We start from the raw sequence: 21,760 nt of genomic DNA on the forward strand, positions 1-21,760 counted from the left end.
CTATAAATTAAATCTATCTGTAAATGAATATACATTTTTTCTTGTAAATAAATTTTAGTGGTTTGATATTTTGGTATATGATGCAGTGGCATTTGTACGTGAAAGCCGGTTTGTAGACGAAATCATTATCTCTCTACAAAGACTAAAGACTTCCCCAAACCTAAATCACTAAAGACTCTTAAAATGCATTTTGCTCACAAGGTGTCCAAGTCTGTAGCTGCTCTATTATGAGTTTGACAGATTTCTGCATAGGGCGAATTTGCTTTGAAGAATGATGATAATGGCTTAGCCAATTTCTTTTTCGCAGAACACAATTGCTCTGACTCTATACTGGTGATACATTAACAGAAGTGGCTTTTCTAATACCACTCTGATTCCTAGAAGCTCATGAAAGATGGAAAGGCTATGGCACAGTCTTACATTCAGGTTGAAGAACTCTTATGGGTGCTTTTAGTTAAATCTCTTTTATGACCCCTCTTCTAGGTGAGAGTTATATTCTAAAGTTCAAATCCAACCACACTCAGAGTACTCGGATAAAGCTCACTTGGGAGCGATATCGACCGCCTGACTACAGAGACCTCATCAGCTTCATCGTGTATTACAAGGAGGCGTAAGTATCAGCCTGCTAGAAGTTACTATTATAGACACATTATTTACATTGAGTTTATCAGCGGCTTCAGAGTTGTGATAAAGCATTATATAAATGTGCATTTGTGCGCTGTTGTCTCGATGTAGACCATTCCAGAACATCACAGAATTCGATGGACAAGATGGATGTGGCTCTAATAGCTGGAACATGGTGGATGTAGACCTTCCTCAGGACAAATCGGCAGACCCAGGGGTATTGCTGTCCCCACTTAAACCCTGGACACAATATGCCATCTTTGTGAAAGCTGTCACTCTTGTTGTAGAGGACAAGCACATTCTGGGGGCTAAGAGTGAGGTGGTCTATATCCGCACTAATGCATCAGGTTGGCTTCACCACTTTCCAATATCCAGTATCCAGTCTAAAATTTGACTTATTATGCCAACTAATATCTTGCAATTCCACAGCGCCGTCAATGCCCCTCGATGCCCGCGGATATGCCAACTCCTCTTCTTCCCTTATGGTGAAGTGGTCTCCTCCCATCTCTCCCAATGGAAACAAAACCCTCTACCTGCTCCGTTGGCAGAAGCAGGCAGAAGACCGTGAACTTTACCAGCATAACTACTGCTCTAAAGGTATGTTTGCACCATTGAAGTGCCTTTTTGCTTCATCTACCCTCACCACCACCACTGACCAGAGTCAGGTATTCCAGAGAACTGTACAATAACTATATTTACAAAACGTGTGAAGCTTGTGTTCTTGTTGCTCGATCAACTTAGTCTGTGTCATTGTTTTGGACTACAGAGCTAAAAATTCCCATCCGCATCTCAGCCACGGCTTTGTCGGACATGGAGGGCGAAACAAAGCCCACCAAATCAGATGTTGGCGGGGGTGAGAAGGGCTGCTGCCCATGCCCAAAAACCAAGGAGGCCCTAAAGGCGGAAGCTGAAGACCGATCTTACCGAAAAGTCTTTGAGAACTTCCTGCACAACTCCATCTTTACACCCAGGTATGACGCATGCACTGACGGCGTTTTCTGAAATTCGTATCACACTTGATCGTATCGTGAATGACGCAGGTCTGTTCGGTTCAGTGGACACTTGCATCTCCGGCTATTTGAAACCATTTATATACTCCAAATCCCTAAGCCCGGTTTAAATGTTTGAATTATTTATTATTAAGTATATTTGAGTTTCAGTACAAGTCAAATCAACATCACTTGTGGCAAAATATTACCAATCTTATATTACCAGTATTAAAATATTACAAATTTTGTAAAAATATTACAAATCTTGTTTACAGTGAAGCACTTCAAATGGAAGTGAAATGAGGTCAATCATTAAAAGTACTGTGTTTCAAACATAGTCATAGGATGTAAACAGTTTTCATGTTAACATGATTTTAGTGTTAATTAGTTTACAAACCAAAAGGTCAACTTTGTTGCCATGATAACCTAATGCCTAGAAGCATAAAAATTGAATTTAAAATCATTTCTATAAATAAGTGTTAATTAAATAGTGTTTTTATAAAATTAAAAGCTTTACACTTCCTCCAAAAATTGTCCCCATTCACTTTCATTGACCCACCTTAACCTCGATTGAGATAATTTACTTAAGTACATTTTTGTTGACTTTTGTATGACAAACATTTTTGGGACAGCTGTGAATTTCCGGTTGATGTCCGATATGAATTCAAGTTCCCGATGGAAATCTACTGCTCTAGCGTACTGGTTAGGTGGACCCTCAGTAATCCTGGGTTACTCCCAGCACTTTCTGCCACAGTTTACAAAAGTGGTCTGAAGCCCTTAATTTTTTCCTTCTTCCTGGAGAGCGATTATCAAAGTGGGTCTGAGCTCATAGTCTTGAGGCGGGTTGATTTCGTAGAATCAAAACCAGAATTTGGAGGCCCGGACTGAGGCCTAATTATTTCGACATGGGGCTGACAAGATCAGAACATGAGGTTTTAGAAAGGGGTAGGTGCCAGCAGTGAAGGCTGGAGTGGATTTAGATGGCGAGGAGGGGAAGGTACGAACTCCAGGCCTGTGTGGCCACGTTGTTTGTTGCTGGAGCGACGGTGGCGGTTTCATATTAAGACTTCAGCAGGCTGTAATTTGGGATGCACGAACAGATGCAGACTGGATTAATGAGACTGGAAAGCAGCCGCAGGCTTTAGTTCGCTGAAATAAGGAGTGACGTCTGCGTTGTTATCTGTTTACCTTGCTTGTGGCATCGGATGTTTTCTTGTCTCATGCGGGAGAAGAACGGCACACAGGAACAGGTTCAGGTTTATTGAGACACATGCTTTGAGACTTTCAAAAAAAGCAGTCAGGCTTTTTTGTGGGTTGTTTATTTGGTTGCGAGTGTGTGTGTGTGTGTGTGTGTGTGTGTGTTTTGGGGTGGGCTGGGGTTTTGAGTCATGAGTATTGATGCACAAATCTATGTCGCCAAACATCTTCTACTACTTAGCTTCCCCAAACCTCTGCTATTGAAGCCCTATTTTCATCAAGGTAATGGTTTGCGGTTCATTCAGGGACAGCGTGATGCACCCGTCAACCCTAATCTCTAATCGATGGAAAACAGACTTTCTAAATGTAAATATGCTTTCCTTTAGTAGCAGGATGCTCAAGAAGACCTTTTCTCCATCACTGATGACTTATTTCCATCTTGATCCAACAACCCCAGCCCCCTCGCTGTGCTTGCTTTAGAATTTGGGCTGACAGATTTGTCATTCTCCGTTCCCACTGAGTGGACCTCATTATCTATGTTCAAGACAAACCAATCGAGTCTGAGAAAAAGTGGAGATGCTAAAGTCTTGAATGAAGCTGCTTTATTTATTTTTCTTCTATTCAGTGGTCGTCTCCCCTTTCTCTTCCTCTCGTCCGTGCTCTCTCTCTCTCGTTCCACAGATGCTTTCTTTGTTTGCTTTGGAGTGTCCGGCTTCCAGGAAATGTACAGCAAACCTATGTGGAATGTTAATGAATTCCAAAGTAAGATCCCTTTTGAGAGGAGGTGTGGCCTCACCGTCTTCTCTTTCAAACTCCCACACAGCTTGATCAGCTTTTCGGGCTCTGTAATGGGAGTCCGAGTCATTCCTGAGCCCTGCGCTTCAGTGAAGTCTTGACATTCTGCCAGGGGACGTGAGGTTTTGCCTTTGCATCAATGACACGTAAGCCTTCCTGGATGTGCTGCTGTCAGTGTTCCTATGTCAACACCTGCTGTTACGCCTTTCATCTGAGGTTTGCAGGTGTAAAATCTTCCCCCAGGACCCTGTGTGTCTACATGACTCTAGTTCTTGATGCGAGCCTGACTTTTTCTAGTGCCAGTAGCATTTAGGTTGAGATCGGTATTTATGGCTGTAGACAAGAGGCAGATCCTGACTGTAAAGACCCTAAGCATGGGCTAAATGTTAAGAAAAAGATTTTATACAGTACTTGTACTGCATATTATGAATGTACTTTACTCACATATTTGAGTTTTTTTTTCTTTTTACTGGATGAGTAGAGTTGTATTGTAGAACTGTTGATGTGAAGCTCAAGTATCATGATTTGATCTTCTACAGTAAACACCCTCAAGGGTGATCTGAATCCCTAGTTAGTAAGTATTTAACAGTGTCCAGTTGCTTCCAAAATCCCCACTCTTAAATCATGGAGCACCGTTTAATGGAAGTGACATGGAATGTGGTTAGAGTTGATTTGATTGTTCCTCCCTACAGCGTTCTGCGTTGGCTTTTATTAAAAGTTTCCACTCTCACACATACACAAAAGCAAACACAGACAACAATCTTCTCTCATTACTGTCATTTCTCAGTTGATTAATTTGAGCTGGCAGAATAAGGTTTATAGTTATGTTTAAACTTTCATAATCATCAGTGGTTAAAGTTCTTAATTGCTTGTAAATGTGCTTCTTGAAGAACGTTATATAGGACACTCAAACAAGCGTTTTTGCTTGTGTTGTAATGTCGGTCTGGAAAAACAGCTGCTATGAAGTCTACAGAGCAAAACACTTTTCTCTTTTTTTCCATATGCAACAGGATCATATAAAGCAGACTCAAATTTGGCTGAGTTTAGAGACAGCACACTAATATGACCAGTATTTTTCTGTAGCCACTGTTTATTGTTATATGTTCAGTACATCAATCTATAACTAGCTACAATTCCCAAACTGTTTTTGACAAAAGCTGAAAACCTGTATTGCCTGTTATTGTCAGTCAGTCTTTGTGTCTGACACTATCACTTTCCTCTCTTGTGTTTGTTTGGCACACTGGGGTTTCCTACACATTCATCTCAAACCATCCTGTCTTTACCATCTGCGGTGGATCGTATTGTTTGGTCTGACTGTTGAATTTTTACAGAGATCCTGAGCGAGCAAATCGTTACATGTCTCCTAAAAGTGGCTCTAGGTAAGGCTGTGACCCTGCCCTAGTTATACATGTGAAGTGGCAGTGGGTCCGTCGGCGTCTGGTAAGCTCTTGTGGTTGCTGCTGACTGCATGTCTTTACTGGTTACAGGGCTGACCTGTAGTTTGCTCATTGCCTAGTTTGCTTATATGTACTGTCTCTACCGTCAGAGGCAGAGTCGGTCATATCATTATTATGGATGTTAGATATTTGTTCCAAATATGCCTTCCCATTTCATTTTCTCATCTGCAGAAATGTTTGTTGTATGTTTAATGCTTCATTTGCAATCATATATTTTATAATGAGCATTGATGGTGCAAAGAAATGCTTCACGAATACACACTGGTTTTATACCTGGACAGGAAGAAGAATCAGAATGAGAAGAAAGGGTCAGGGTAGACGAGAGAGTTTACATTTCTTGGATTTTCTTTTAAAAACGGAAACCAATTTTCTATGAGTGATCAGTCCCAGCCCAGCTGAATATATAACCCTCATAAGAATTTTAAAGAGCTTATCATTTAGGATGATAAATGATTGATAATATCCAGAAGAGAAAAGGAGCCCTGTAAGTTGTAGAGTATCTTCAGTGTTACTAAGAGACCTGTTAGTAGGACATTAGAGAATTAGGCTTTTGCGTTAAAGGAAGTGGTGTGTGTTGTAGACTAATTGTGTGCAGTAATTGGCTTGTATGCTTTTAAACCAGTGTAGACTCTGCTGACACTGGCTGACTGCTCTACATCTTTCTATGATCTCTCACTGTCATTTTTACATCATTTCCTTTTCCTCTTTTCTTTCTTATTTTACCATTTACTGTAATTTACTAATTCCTTTCCTTGTACATTCTCTTACTTCCTTTTCCCATTTAATTTCCTTGCTAACTGTCATTGACTACTTCCTTTTCCTAATTTCTGTATTAATTTTTATTTCCCTCATTTCATTTCCTTTCCCTTTTCCGATTCCTTTTCTTTGTTGCTGTTATTTTACTATTTCCTTTTCCTGTCCTTATTTCCATTTCCATTCCTTGAATTTGTATTATAATTTCTTTTTTTTTTTTACATGTCTCAGACCTCCTGACAGGAAGCGGCGAGACCTGTTTGGAGTGGCCAATGGCACACTGCTGCAGAGTGCAAGCAGGAACAACACAGGAGCGGAGAGTAACATCACTGACCCAAAGCTGCATGAGAAAGAGTACCCTTTCTCTGAGGACAGAGTCTATACAGAGTTCATGGAGGTATCCAACCTGCAGCCCTTCACCGTGTACCGCATCGACATCCACGCGTGTAACCACGAGATCCACCGCTGCAGTGCCGCAGCTTTTGTGTTCTCTAGAACCAAACCAGCAGGTCAGCAAAACCAACAAACCAAACTCATGCACAAATGACTGCATATCCAGGCCAGAAAAATATTACAATTCCAGTAATTCTCCACTGCGCCTACAGCATGTTTTTTTATTTATTTGTTATCCTGTTCATGTTAACAGCAATTAAAACTGTAATGCAATCGAGATGTTATTGATTACTATAAGAGAGCACTGGCCTTGAGCAGAGTTATCTTCTTCCCCAGACAAAGCGGATGATATTCCCGGGACTGTAACTCAGGAGAGGGATGAGAGGGGAGAAGGAACAGTCCTGCTGCGGTGGCCTGAACCTCATCACCCTAATGGACTGATCCTCATGTATGAGATCAAATATCGCCTGGGAACTGAGGTTAGTGTGACAACTAAATATTTCTACACCATTAAGAAATAGTTAAAACTGCAGCCAATGCCACAAACCAACTGTGTGTGTGTGTATGTGTGTGTGTGTGTGTGTGTGTGTTACAGCCCGAGAAGCATGAGTGTGTATCACGGCAGCAGTACAGAGTCCTGCGAGGAGCTCAGCTTAGCAATTTGCCCTCTGGAAATTATTCTGCCCGGGTCAGAGCCACATCTTTGGCTGGGAATGGGTCTTGGACTGAACCAGTGTCCTTCTATGTGCCACCCCCTAAAAGTAAGAACGCACATAAGAAACCTAAGGTTTTATTTTTAGGAGGTATGCTTACTGGTAACTTTAAAATAGCTTATTTAATGGAAATTTAGAGAGGTCGGTTTCAGTCTATTGTCTTTTTTAGTTCTTCTGTACAAATGTCCTTCCTTCTTACAGGAAATTATGATAATGCCTTCATGCTGGCCATCATCATTCCTGTTATAGTGCTACTATTGCTCACTGCAGTGATCTCCGCTGTCGTCTTTGTCACCAAAAAGAGGTTGATGTCCCATCTAGTGAAAAATAGACTTTTATTTTAATTTCCAGTGTCCAGTACTGTCTTTCAATACGTTTTTCAATGTTTCCTTTCAGGAATAATGACAGGTTAGGAAATGGTGTGCTATATGCTTCTGTAAACCCCGAATACTTCAGTCCTTTTGAAAGTGAGTACTATGTCCAAAAAAAAGTTTTTCAATAAGATAAGGAAGATAATAATGGAAATAAAATAGTTATTTCACATGTATTATTTATTTTATATACATTCTAAAGATGTTTTGTTGTAAAAAAAAAAAAAAAAAAAAAAAAAAAAAAGATAAATATTAATATAATGATTAATCACAGGTTTACACCTCCTGGCAATCAATTTTGATTTAATGATATATATATATTTTTTTTCTATTGCTACTGTCATGTATGTTGCCCTGCACTACCTTTTCAAATGTGCTGACCTCATTTCTGTCTCTTCAGTGTATGTGCCAGATGAATGGGAAGTGGCTCGGGAGAAAATCACAATGTGTCGTGAGCTGGGTCAGGGCTCCTTTGGTATGGTGTACGAGGGCATCGCAAAGGGCGTCGTCAAAGATGAACCGGAGACCAGAGTGGCCATCAAGACTGTAAATGAATCTGCCAGTATGCGTGAACGCATCGAGTTCTTGAACGAAGCTTCAGTTATGAAGGAGTTTAACTGTCACCATGTGGTAAGAAAGAGTGCAGAATGTCATCCAGCATTTGGTTTGCCAACAAATCGTATTTTGAAGTTCTTAAAGATATTTGTCATTTTTATGTAAGTATATAATTTCTGTGCCACTGGCAATTTAGTTTTATTTAGAGTTTGACAAGGCAGGATATTGAAGAACAAAACCCTGAAATGTATCAAACAGAACACATACTCAAAACAACCTTAACATGAAGGTTAACAAAAAACATAATAAACCAACCAACCAGGTAGAGTAAAACAGTTACACACAAAAAAAAACACACAAAAACCATGGAATACATCAGGCTTCATACAAAAAACAAAACAAACTGTAAATTATTTATAAAACAGTTTAAGAGCACGTGGAATAAAAGAAAGAAAAGGTTTTTGAACCCATACCGGGCTAGCGTACTCAAGGACTGGCTGTATAAATGTCAGATATACTTTCATTAAAACATCACTAGGGAGACCAGCGTTTTTAGCGACACAGAGATAGTGTATTCTAGGACGCACCTTCGAAATCATGTACTTAACTTGGGCATCCCATGACAGATCAGAAGAAATTTGGACTCCAAGCACTTTAAAGATGGGAACTCTGCCAATTGCATATCCTGATATTACGGGAGAGGGAGGGCAGGGAATGTTTTCATCTTTCCTGGCGCTAATGATCATGTCCACTGTCTTACCTTTGTTCATTGCCAATGAAAATTCCTGTCCCCAATCCGCCACTGAGTCCAAGGCCTTCTGAGTTAATCCTGGTAGGGATCCCATTAAAAATTCAGTAATTGTTAAATCATCAGCATATTTGACCGGAATTACTGAGGGAGGCAGAAAGGAATCCAAGCTGTTTATGGCGATGACAAAAAGCAAAGGGGATAGAAGACCCCCCTGAGGGACACCAGCTGCAATTGGATAGGAGTTAGACACACAGGTGCCCCACTTCACCTTTTGCTCTCTGTTACTCAGATAGCTCCTTACACTGAGCCAGAGTGGTCGTCTGACATTCATGTCAGCTAAAGCATAGAGCAGTGGACAATGATCAATTGTGTCAAAAGCTTGAGTAAAATCAACAAAAACAGCATGGATGTCAAATTTAGGATTGGTGTTAAGTGTGTCATGCAAAGATTGCAAAATTTGAATCAGAGCATCAGATGATGGTTGAATTTTAGCAACTGTATCCTCCAGAATTGCGTCTCTGAGGATCCCTTCATACACTTTTCCAACACAGCTGAGTAATGAAATCTGCCGATAGTCTACTGGAAAACTGGGCTTTGTTTTTTTGGGAACAGCCTTCACCACAGCCTCCTTCCATTGTTTTGGGAAAATATTATTTTGCATGCACGTGTTAAAAATATCACATAGCACCGGTGGCAGTTCCTCGTGAAAGGTCTTGAATATCCAAGGAGGAATGTCGTCAGGACCAGCAGCCTTTGCTGCCTTCACTTCACTTTCAGGGTCCGTAGCTTCATGAATGTGAGAAAAATCAGAGGTATAAATGAGAAGGCCCAGTTGCCTATTTTTTTCAGAAGTACGTTTTCTACAAAAAATGTGCTTGACAGACTTGATGGGGCAGTTTCCAGCATTTAGTAGGATAGTCTCATGGTCAGAGGAGCCAACAGGAGGCAAATGCTCTGGTGACTCAAACATGGAGGAAATGTTAGTAAAGATTGAGTCTAATTGACTGGTCTTTCTTGTTGCTACAGCCACTATTTGTTTCAGACCATGTCTGCTGCAGATGGTTTCAGACTTGTACTTATTTGTATAACCGAGTATGACAATTGCAGCCTGTTGGTAGTTGCATTCAATATTCCTAAGGCAACGATCCGGGTACTGAGTGATTAGTGTGTCAGGTTGTGCTGTTGTTGAAGATTGCGGAGGAAAATAGAGCACAGCAGCAGTAATACAACTTAACCTTTGAGGAAGACGACTGGGACGTAACCAGACCCACAATGCTTCATGTTTGTCTTCTACGTGAGTCAGTCGAATCTGAGTGATGTTTTCATCGACATACAAAGCGGCGACTCCTCCCCCACAGCCCTCACGATCCCGCCAATGTATTGTATATCCAGGCAGAGTTACAGTTGAGTCTGGGATATCAGCATTTAGCCAGGTCTCGGATACAGCAATAACTGTTGAGTTATTATTCACAGCTATACTGTACAGCTCATCGCACTTGTAGCATAAGGAGCGCACATTGGAAAGTAGAAAACCAGGCATGATTGGTCTTGATTTATGTTGGTTTGTCTTAATGTAAATTAAGTTCTTAGGATGGTGGCAACAGTCAGAAGCAAACAGACTTAACTCAGTCAGCTTGCTCTTACAGCTTGCACTGTAGTCCCACAGAAAGAAGGACGATTTCCAACAATTGTACATATTGTGCGAATGTAATTTTTCCCAGCTTTCTTACGCCTTGGGCGAGATCTAAGTCGTAGAATCCCAGTTTGCTGCAAGATGGTTTTAACTTCAGGGGCCAAAGGGAATGCATATCTTTTCAGACTTATTATTAAGTTTAAATTGTTCTTAAAACCGAGTTGTGTCATTATTAACTTGGGGAAAGACAAAGACAGTTACTTAAGAGGTTGCAGTGGATAATTTTCATCCATCCAGCTGTAGTCGAGTAGGCCGCAATTTTCCTAGAATCCATCAAATATCTCCTCAGAGTAATTCCATCCAGATGTCCTGATGCCCAATTTAGGAATAAAATCACACCATTAGGTGATCCGTTCATGCATTTCTAGACTATGTTAAGTTAGTATTGTTTAAAAAGCTAAAAAAAGGCATGTTCTGAGCAGCTCAAAAGTCATGCGGCTGCCCTTAAAGGTGCCACCTAGTGAATTTGCAAAACAATGATGCTTTTCACATAGATTGTTCAGAGACACAGGTTTCTCAGTGTTTTCATAATGCCTAAGTCTCATTTCTGTTCTCATTCTTTTTTTTTGTACCCTGGTTTAGGTGCGACTTTTGGGTGTGGTTTCACAAGGCCAGCCCACTCTAGTTATCATGGAGCTGATGACACGGGGTGATCTGAAGAGCTACTTGCGTTCTCTCCGTTCCAAAGAGGTTCGGAAATGTCCCGTCTGCTTTGATTATCTTGCTGCTTTTTAGATAAAAATTACACTTCTAGTTAATTACACTTATTATCTTTCTTTTTTTTCTGCTCAGATCTATGGCCAGCATCTCATGCCCCCTTTTAGTTAATATTCACAGTTCTTTAAAGCTACTTGCTATTTCAGTCAGCTGTTCAAAAAGGGTTTGTAGTAGAGAAAGAAAGAAACCGAAGTGTTAAATGCAGCTTTTTTTTTCTGCCATGTAGCAGGGCTCTAGCAGCCAGTCTTTGCCTCCGCTGAAGAAGATGATTCAGATGGCCGGTGAGATAGCGGATGGGATGGCATACCTCAATGCCAACAAGTTTGTCCATCGGGACCTGGCTGCCAGAAACTGCATGGTTGCTGAGGACTTCACAGTTAAAATCGGAGGTAAATCTCAGTGTTTCTTTGCAGCACATCACATAAATCCATAAATTCAGTCATCTGTTTGAACAACAGTGGATTGTAAGGTGTGACTGACTTTTCATGTTTGCTCTCATCATGTGTTTAGACTTTGGCATGACAAGAGACATCTACGAGACTGATTACTATCGTAAAGGAGGCAAAGGGCTGCTGCCAGTGCGCTGGATGTCACCAGAGTCTTTGAAAGATGGAGTGTTCACAACAAATTCTGATGTCTGGTATGAGCACGTGTTCTCTGATTTTTCTTCACACTCTAATGCAAGACTATGTTGTTTCACTGCATCATGTATTTTTAAGTGAATTTGTTTGTGATTGCATGTAAAATACCGGTCAAACATTTTGGACATACCCTACTAATCAAAATTTTGGGGTCTATATACAATTCTATTTTATTGTTTTGAATTTTCAGCAGCCATTAATTCAGTGTTCAGTGTCACAGTATTTTTCAGAAATAATTCTAATGGGGTGATTTGGTTATAATTTCTTCTTTCATATTTATTATTATTATTATTATCAGTGTTGAAAACGGTTATGCTGATACACATTTTTTTTTTAAAATCTTAAATTAATAAAAATTTCACCTTTTGTGGAGCCCCCTTCCAAAAAAATTTAAATTAAAGGATGTTTTATATTTTCATCTATAAAACCCTGCATACAAATACATGTGAAGAAAATATTACAAAGTCAAAAGTCAAAGTCACCTTTATTTATATAGCGCTTTAAACAAAATACATTGCGTCAAAGCAACTGAACAACATTCATTAGGAAAACAGTGTCAATAATGCAAAAATGATTGTTAAAGGCAGTTCATCATTGGATTCAGTTATGCCATCTCTGTTCAGTTAAATAGTGTCTGTGCATTTATTTGCAATCAAGTCAACGATATCGCTGTAGATGAAGTGTCCCCAACTAAGCAAGCCAGAGGCGACAGCGGCAAGGAACCGAAACTCCATTGGGGACAGAATGGAGAAAAAAAACCTTGGGAGAAACCAGGCTCAGTCGGGGGGCCAGTTCTCCTCTGACCAGACGAAACCAGTAGTTCAATTCCAGGCTGCAGCAAAGTCAACAAATTTAAGTTCTTTATTTAAATAAATAAGTAAAATCCCCTGGTAATAATTTAGCTATAAGCTTTTAAATCAAAAGTGTTTCATATAAGTGTGTCCAAATTTTGACTGCAGAAAATCTGTTCCACTTGAGTAGCAGGCTGTCCCATCAGAGATTCAGCAGCCCTTCTCCACCACAGGTTCCCAGCTGGCCAGAAAGCATTGAAACTGTCTCTTTATTTTTCATAATACAACAGGAAGCCTCATAGGTCTATTAGAGGTGAAAACTCTGTTTTTTTCACTGATGTCCTGAGTCAAGGGAGAATATGCATCACATTCTTCCAGTCCCAGCTAAGTGAAGCGTGCCCAATCACATTGTGTCTTTGTCTCAGACAGACTGTCTCTCCAAAGCTTTAGTCCCAACAGTGGCGGTTCAGTCGAACAGAGTCACGGTGCCATAGACCGACTCTTCCAATTCTGCTGTTTCCCAATCTTCAGCGTCCCACAGCTCTGTCACTCTGTGCGCTCCTAACCTTCTCCAGATGTTTGGTAATGATGGGGTTGGTATGCCAGCCCAGACCCGCCTCCCTGTCCCTCTGTCCGTATCTGCCGTTTTTGAAGTCCCTGAGATGAAAAGAGCCACAGCGAGCTCCCATCTCGTACTCCCATAACCCTCGCCGTTAGGTGTCTTTATTTGTTTCCTTCCCCTGAAAAGTCCTTCTCTAATGTGGTTTTGTCTTTCAGCACACAGATGTCGCAGCCAATTAGATGCAAGTCACTGTTGTAATAGTCCCGTTTTAAAGGGTGTTGAGCTTTGTCTCAGATCTTCGGCCAATGACGAAAATTTGTTCTCCGAGAACTAATGAATAACGACTGGCAACAGTGTGCTCTTTGTGTGGTTTCTATTTGGGGTTTGCCGACTTTCTGGTCCGCTGCTGCACTTTCTCACCAGCCGCCGGCTAATATATGGACTCGTTTTCATTAATGAGGAACACAGGGCTAACAAAAACACCACACTAAAAGAGAAAAGTTCATGTCAGTGGCTCATGCTGTGTTTGCAAATTTCGCACTGTTTTGAAAATGACCATTTTGTTGTTCCAGGCTAGAAAAAAAAAAACACACAAAAGGCTCCACAGCACTGCAATTGTCTCGAAAGCGTCTCCTCATGAATATCTTGAGTTGACCTTAGTTATTTTAACCAGTTTCTTTTTCTTCAGGTCGTTCGGCGTGGTTTTATGGGAGATTGCCACTTTAGCAGAGCAGCCATACCAGGGCATGTCCAACGAGCAGGTACTGCGGTTCGTCATGGAGGGAGGACTTCTGGATAAACCGGACAACTGTCCCGACATGCTGTGAGTCCACCATCTGCACTTTGCTCCCAAATTTGGCACTCTGCTTTACAATGTTAACCCTTTGTCCTCTAACCGACCTTTTTCTATTTGGGGATGCGATATCACACTAAAATGTTGGTAGTATGTCACCAGACGCTGCTGCTAACGTCAGGCCAAGCGAAAGCCCGACTGGTGACATTTGCGTCATGGGTTAAAAGGAGACAGGTGACATCATGTTGTCAGGGAGCCTCCGTCCATAGAAGGGAGAATTTGTGGTTCCCAGGGGGTGACCGGAACGGTGTCCCATGCTGCTCTGCTTTTTATTAAGAGCTTCTCGTGCTTATCTTCACATCATCTTTAGAGCGTGTCTGCCTGCGTCACCGATCCGGTCTGCCGTTCTCCTTTTCTGGGCTGATGTCAGTAGCGAGGCATGAGGTCTGTCCGTCCGTCTCTCCTGACCCCTTTCCCCCTCAGTCACTCTTTCTTGTCTCAACTGTTATGGAAACACAAACCCCAGGTTTCCATGGCAGCTACGACGAGGTGTCCTGATTGCACGAGAGAGGGGGATTGAACATATGCTGCGCTACTCTACATAGCTAGCGCTTTAAGACTTTGTCATCTGTATCTCATCATTATGCCTAGCTAAACATCATGAAGTCAGGATGTCATTCACATTTTTATGATATCATGAGAATTTAAGTTGTACTTGGCTGAAATACAAGGGCAGAGATTCAGAAATAGCTTGTAGATCCCTTCATCATATTGAGTTCGCTATTTGGATATTCTTATCCCAAATCTTTTCAACTATGATAATTTTTGTAGCTTTTTTGTTTTTAAATAGTATATCACTAATCCTATCATGGAATCATAGGTTTTTCTTGCTGATTTTGAAAAAAAAAAAAATATATATATATATATAATATATATATATATATATAATATTTTTTTACAAATTAATTTTAGTCAGTAGCTCTGTTTTGAAACCTAGCGAGCTGCCTACATATACAGCATATTAAGAAATCACAGTCATACTTTTGACATGACTACACTACTGTTTAAAAGTTGAGGTGTATAAGATTTTTAAAATGTTTTATCTGATTTGCATTTTTCTGATCAAAGAAACAGTAAAAACAGTAATATTGTAAACTTGTATTACAAATGCATTGACAAGCTCAGTCAATTTTTCACAAAAATCCCAATTTTGGGATCAATTTTGAGTTGAATCTCTCATGCTGAGTGCTGTTTGCAGAGTTGCTAACTTTGTAGAGTGCTCCAAAACAGTAACTTGCGAGGTTTTGTATTATTAGAAGGCAGCCGTTCACAGGGGCAGTACACAGGAAGGTGGCTCACTGGGTTTTGGAAAAGTGATGGTGAGTGCAGACAGCAGGCAAGATTTAACACATTTACTAAATGGGTTTGAATTCACTTCAGTGAGTAACAACAGATGGCCTCGGCTATGAATTTGAGATCCAACAAACTCTAAACAGGCAGGTTACTCGCGAACACCAGGCCTGTGTCCAAAAAAACTCGCCTTTATTTTGAGAGAACGTCTCAGAAGTTGAAACCACAGAAAAGTTTAACTTCCCGTCAGTTCCTAATGCCCAGCAGAGAAACTTCCAGCGCACTGTTTGACCCGATACTGTGGAATGTCTTTGCGAGAAGGCCTCTGTGTTGTGTGGCTAAGGCGCCCTGCTCTGCTCTAAACCTGCGGCTGGAGAACACTTAAACTGTATTTCAGTGGGTCAGTGAGTGCTGGCGCTATTCTTAGCTTGTTTGTTTGTTTTACCAAGATGTGGTGGGACAGTACCACACCAAACTGTTATGATCATGGGTTTATGATTTTGTTTTGTTTTGTTTTGGCTCTTTTGCTTTTCATGTGTTCTCAGCTGTTCACATAGAATGAGTCTGTGAAGTGTTTAGGATAGCAATTCTGGCATAGTGCACTTCTCAGTGTGTACGACCACAAAATGTTCTAGAAGTTGTGCGTTGTTCCACAACACTCCTGTGTGCTCTAGCTCTAGTGAACACTGCCACCTGTTGATGGGTGGAGATTTTTAGGGGGAAAACACCCCAGGGTTTATGAGATTTTATAGACATTATATTGCTTGTTTGCAATGCAGTACAGTATATGAGTGAGATCTGTACATGAAAATGAGATTTATACATTTTCTGAAAAGAGAAAATTTGCTAGTTCTGATTTATACATGCATATTTTAGTTATAATGTACATTTTGCGTACAAATAAATGAAAGTTTCCTTTATTAGGAGAATATAAGTTTTATATTAAAAACTTTTATATTTTATTATTTCTATTTAGCTTTTTATTTCAGTTTTTTTTTATTTGAGTAATTTACAGTGCACTCACTTTAGTTCGTTTTTATGTAATATTTATACTCCATTTCAGATTTACTTCAATTAACATCAACTGTTTTTGTTAGTTTTAGTCTTTTTTTGTCAGGCTTAAGCTACACTGGACATACTGTATACTTTTGATTCACTTAAAAGAACTGGCTTAAAAGAGTCATTTGTTCATAAATCAGGGAACACTGGTAGTGCTGTGTGTATTTAATTTACTCAAATGAACTGGCTCATTTATTTTAGTGTGCATTATTATGCAGTTCAAACTCAGTTTTGAATAAGGCAAGAAACTTTTTGTGACGTGACTTTCGATCAAGTATCAAACTACAGTATGATGCAATTTCTGTATCTGCTCTACAGGTTTGAATTGATGCGGATGTGCTGGCAGTACAACCCTAAGATGCGACCCTCTTTTCTAGAGATCATCAACAGCATAAAAGAAGAACTGGAGCCGCCTTTCCGGGAGGTTAGCTTTTTCTACAGTGAGGAGAACAAGCCACCCGACACTGAGGAACTGGACATGGAGGTGGAGAACATGGAGAACGTTCCACTGGAACCTGCTTCTATGTTGGCCCCCTCCTCTCAGGGGAGCACAGGGGCTCAGACACATAGTCCACAGCCACTCTCCCCAGCTCAGGGGCCAGGGACGCCGATGGGGTCTCCCCCGACCCCCTCCACCTCACCGCCCTCCTCAGCCTCTCCGGGCCTGGTTTTAGACAAGCACTCAGGACAGGTAGCAGCAAACGGGCCAGTGGTGCTGTTGGGGCCGTCGTTCGACGAGACGCAGCCCTACGCGCACATGAACGGAGGGAGGAAGAACGAGCGAGCGCTGCCACTGCCTCAATCATCGCCCTGCTGATCATGCCTGCTCAGTCTCCCTCTACCCCTCACACAGGGTACCCACAATTCCCTCGCACTTTTGTGTTTCTGTGGTAATTTTTCTTTCGTTCTCGAGGAGTCAAAACCCAGGGCTTACCTTGGTGGCGATAACCAGTTGGACTGTGTCCTATCTGGATGTCTGAGGATCATTTTGTTGTATGACGGAGGATGTTTAGGGTGACTGGTGACTACAAGCCTACAAAAACTCTTGCAATATTTAAGATTTCAGAACAAACCACCACACTAGAGAGCCCTGGCTTTCACTTGTGTGAAAAAAACAACTTGTTTTAATGTTTCTAAAGGAAGAAACCCTGCCAGTTCATTGTGAAACAAGAGAGACAAGCATATTAGCCAGCAAGCCCAGCCCGTGAACACTTTCGGGGTGCATACGAGTGTGTTTTTAGACAAAACAAAATACACATTCACCTCCTCAGCGCAAGTACTTTTCTTCAACTAAAACTGTCTTTGTCATCACATTTCTTTTTCAAGATGCGGCAGAAACTTTCTTAGCTGCGACTGCTTGTTTTCAATCAATGATTGGTCACATTCGTGGTTGATCCACCCTTCTACTTAAACCATCTCGAGTGTGTTTGTGAGAGAGTGAGGTGGGCTTTTTTGAAACTGCCAAATTTTTGCCAAATCAAATGTTCTTTTTTATTTAACAAAAAAAAGTTATTTATCATTACCCAACCCCCTATTCACAGCAAATTTTTTCGAGGTCGCACTTTAAAGTAGCGCAATCTAGAGACTAAACTATGGGGGATTTCTGGACCTCATCTTTTACAATCAGCTTGAGTGTGTAAATCCTTCCCCTTTCCTCCTTTTATATGGCTCTCATCTCCAACTAGTGCATGGCAGTTCCTGCTGCACCCACCATCTGTGAGCTGAGCCTCTGTGAGAGCGATCTCTCCAGTCGAAAGAAAAGATTGCGGCGCTGATCACGAAGGTGAAGAGATTGGTGCGCTGCAGAGAGTTGATATGAATTATAAGGGATTGGCTCGATCATGAAGCAAACTGGAAAACAGGGGCTTCATTTGTTTCAACATCTGTTTTGAGAGATGAGCGAGGCATTGTACACAGCAGGTATTTTTTTAGATTAGTCATTAGTCTCTCTGTACAATTCCTGTGATTCTAAGGGTCTTACAGTTCTATGTTAGACCACAAGATCATTTACAAACAAATCATTGGTTTAAATCACTTTTGATAACTTTTTTACGGTTTTGATGTTCACCTCTGTGTCTGTAAAGAAAGAAGCTGCTATTTTTTTTTCTTTTGTGGGTGTTTATATATATATAAGAAATCCTTCAGTTTTAATATTTTATGATATCTCCACTACAGTCCATTTTCTTATGCTTTATACTCTTCTTGCAAAAAAAGAAAAAAAAAAATACAAAAAAGAGAGTAGCAATTTATTTTAATTTTCTCCCTAAGAGGTTGTCTGCATTGCTACATGTCCATGTGTTTTTTAACTCATTATTATTATTATTAGTTAAAACAAACTCTCTAGCTCTGCATGTGATCTTTAGGCACCCTTGATACAGTTGTCTAGCATTGCTCACAAGGTGCAGCTCAATCTCAGGTTAATGTTATGGTTTTGTTTTTTCAGTCATTCTCATCATAGCTGATTCCACCTCAGCTTTTTAGGTTGCCGGTCTCTGCTTACAGTGTAGTAAGCCATTTGGTATGTCAGTGTCCGTGCTCATGTCTCCTGCCAGGCGTCATCATAGAAGGTTTCATTTACATTTCTTTACCCTCCAAGACTATTTTTGTAACCCATCCATGTAATTGAATAGTATCTTCCAGGGCTTTATTTGTCTCGCATACCCCAACCAGTCTGTAATACCTCCAAACAAAATACATTCATAATCTCTGCTTTGGCGTCACGCGCAACCCACGTCTACTTTATAAATCCATGCAATGTGCACTAACCTTCCTGATGAAATTCACCATCTGTAACCAAATAAGAATGGGTTCAAATTCAGAAAAGTGATCAGTTTACTCAAAGAATGCTAAATTGAACAGTAGGGTTCCCTGGCTAGTTTTATTTTGAAGGATTTCTCCATGTGCATTTGGGAACGTTACCCAGAACTTATTTATCCTGTCTTACAAGGTCATTTGGGGGGGGGGGGTTATATTTTGGGTTCTGTTATTACAGAAATCACTGTACAAATGCTCTTGTGATTTAGTATAAAGTCTGAATTCTAGATGCATTTTGCATGATGTCATGACTGGGGGACTTTCTTTTTTCATTTCCTTCAGCATCTATCTACCTCATTCTCTTTTATTTTTAATGTGTAAGTGATGAATTGATAAAGTAAATCACACTTTTTTTCCTGTAGAGGACACTTTATCATCCTCTGTCTTGTCTCTGATTTAAAAAAACAAAAACAAAAGCTCTCTAAGCACCACAGAGCCCAATCTTCCAGGAATGGAGAGAGGAAGTCATGGTGTGAGCTAACATGCCTATGGGATTCCTAATGGTGTCTCTTGCATCCCATATCACATGCCCAGCAACACAAAAATCCCACTGCTTTCAATCATGCTGCAAAACTTTTTGAATAATAATATTACAATACCTAATTCACCAGATGGTTTTATCATGATGGACCATAGAGAAACAAAAGTTTCTATCAGTGTTTTCTTTTTTATTTAATATTCTTCTTCAGTGATCTCCTCTTATCCACCATATAAATCAAATAAACTGTTCATAAAGGTTTAGGAAAGCATATCTTAAGTAAAGGGGGCATATGCTAGCAAATAAATTATCCTCGCATCGAGTTACTTGCTATGCAAGTTAAACTTCAATGGTAATTTTCAATCATCTTTTGAAAAATAAAAACAGTTGCAGTAAGAAAAGTGTCACGTGAAGTATAATTCATGCAATTAACATCACACTGTTATTATAAAGTACAGCTGAGGCGTAGAGGATGGGATATAGAACAAGAAAAACTGTTCACGATATTGTTTCCATTAAATTCCATTAGCTTACATAATCTTGCTCAGTAAGAATTCATCTGCAGCATCGACAGATCATGGCACTGGAAATCCTGTTTCCCAGCATGCCCTTCTCAGACACACTGTGCTTTTGCACAAAAATGTTGTTCTTTTACTTTTTTCAATGGCCTATAATTGAAGGCGACATTAATGCACACTGATAACTACACCTGGTTTATAAATACCCATTTCTATCACAATGGAATCATCCTTCTCTTTTTCTTCAGTCTGCTTTAATACCGTTGGGTCGAGGCATCTAACAATTTCATAACACTATCTTACAACAAACCAGTGGATTTTTTACTTTCTCATAAACCTACCTGGAAAAAATTCCAGCTGATGTGTTTGGTCAGATGCACTCCACATATCTAGTGAGTACCATGTATAAAGGGCCAATTGTTGTCACCGTATTCATCAACATCATTCTCCATAGAGAGAAAGGGCTGTCGTTTTGCCTCTCTTTTCTACTGCTGCTGACAACATGCTGCTTAACGGAGACTACAACTAGTCTTGCCAATAGCATTGGGTAGGTGGAGGATCTAACCAACATGCTTTCTTTCTCCAAACAACTGCTGAAAACAGATGGGTCAGACGATTAAAATGCAGAGTGGATTCAGAGAAAGTCACGGTCTTACAGCCCCTGGTCGTTTGTTTCATGGCACTTAAAATGGTCTTTGTCTTTAATATTTTGGATCTTTTGAACTCCAGGGGTTGGAAATGAGGGCACTAGTAGGAAGAGACCTGGTCGGGATGCTGAGAGGCGCATTGTTAGTAAAGAATATTATTCTCTGTGGTACAAGATGATCAAAATAACCATTCTATGAAAGCCCTTGTGCTTGTATTGTTGCTTATGTATATGGGTGGGAGTGTATCACATGTAGATGTAGTGATTAAGATTTTGATGTGTTTATAATGGGAAAATAATAGATATCACTATTTATTTCTGTTTCTTTTTTTCTTTCTGTAATGAATATGGACAAAAGCATTGGCTTGTTGCAAAGTGAATGTCAGTTTTCAGTGAATGCTGCCAAGGTTACTTCGTTACCAGTAGATTACAGATCTACAGAAACACACATATACACAGACACAAATAGGACAGCGATGTCCAGTAGATTACGGGTAGTCGTGACACGGAGAGAGAACATGACTAGATTTTAAAATTAAAAAGAGACGAGTTTACAGTAGAAATAGCTTATGTTGCAAATGCAAGTTCTCTGCAAACCTGAAGGTAGTCAAAAAAAAAATTCCCTCAACTATATTAAGAACTATTATTATTTTATTATATTTCTTCATAATGCAAAACCTCAGGTTTAGAAAAGATGCATGTATGCATTTTAATTGCAATAATGAGCTTGAGGTTTCGCAGACATCATTTCCCAGGCACTGTTTTTGCTTGGCATTCCGACAAATTTCAAAAGGGGCCTTGATCTACTGTACTGAAAAGAGTTTAATAACACTTTTTATTTTCCTTTCACAAAGACAAAAGGAGGAAAAATAAAAATCTCTGTGTCGTTGCATTGATAGAAACTGATGGTGAAACAGCTTGGTTGGTACTCTCGTCTTCTTGTAAGTTATGTATCTAAGGCCTCCTGTTTTTCAGTTTTCTTCTCACCTTCAGTTGAGACGGTAGACTTTTTACATGCCATTGGCTTAATGTATATCTGAAGAGGTGTCATGTATTTTCTTTTTTTCTTAAATTTTGAATTAAAAAAAGAATAAGTCTGA

At 40.1% G+C, this 21,760-nt stretch overlaps 1 protein-coding gene across 2 annotated transcripts in view; it reads left to right on the top strand.

Annotated features, from left to right (window-relative positions):
* LOC132156132 (insulin-like growth factor 1 receptor) overlaps window positions 1–17,699 on the top strand; it is an 84,196-nt gene extending 66,497 nt beyond the window's left edge. The window contains exons 7-21 of one of the 2 annotated variants that reach the window (XM_059565006.1): window positions 484–610; window positions 736–971; window positions 1,054–1,221; window positions 1,391–1,595; window positions 6,047–6,324; window positions 6,545–6,687; window positions 6,804–6,969; window positions 7,123–7,225; window positions 7,318–7,388; window positions 7,693–7,922; window positions 10,874–10,981; window positions 11,235–11,397; window positions 11,519–11,648; window positions 13,691–13,825; window positions 16,523–17,699. In XM_059565006.1, the coding sequence (XP_059420989.1) occupies window positions 484–610; window positions 736–971; window positions 1,054–1,221; window positions 1,391–1,595; window positions 6,047–6,324; window positions 6,545–6,687; window positions 6,804–6,969; window positions 7,123–7,225; window positions 7,318–7,388; window positions 7,693–7,922; window positions 10,874–10,981; window positions 11,235–11,397; window positions 11,519–11,648; window positions 13,691–13,825; window positions 16,523–17,021 (2,762 nt within the window). In that variant the 3' untranslated portion in view covers window positions 17,022–17,699. The remainder of the gene's footprint in view (window positions 1–483; window positions 611–735; window positions 972–1,053; window positions 1,222–1,390; window positions 1,596–6,046; window positions 6,325–6,544; window positions 6,688–6,803; window positions 6,970–7,122; window positions 7,226–7,317; window positions 7,389–7,692; window positions 7,923–10,873; window positions 10,982–11,234; window positions 11,398–11,518; window positions 11,649–13,690; window positions 13,826–16,522) is intronic. The other variant, XM_059565007.1, reaches the window with a different exon arrangement.
* Window positions 17,700–21,760: the final 4,061 nt, after the last annotated feature.

Source organism: Carassius carassius, chromosome 13, assembly GCF_963082965.1.
Source record: "Carassius carassius chromosome 13, fCarCar2.1, whole genome shotgun sequence".
In the NCBI taxonomy this organism is placed as follows: Eukaryota; Metazoa; Chordata; class Actinopteri; order Cypriniformes; family Cyprinidae; genus Carassius; species Carassius carassius.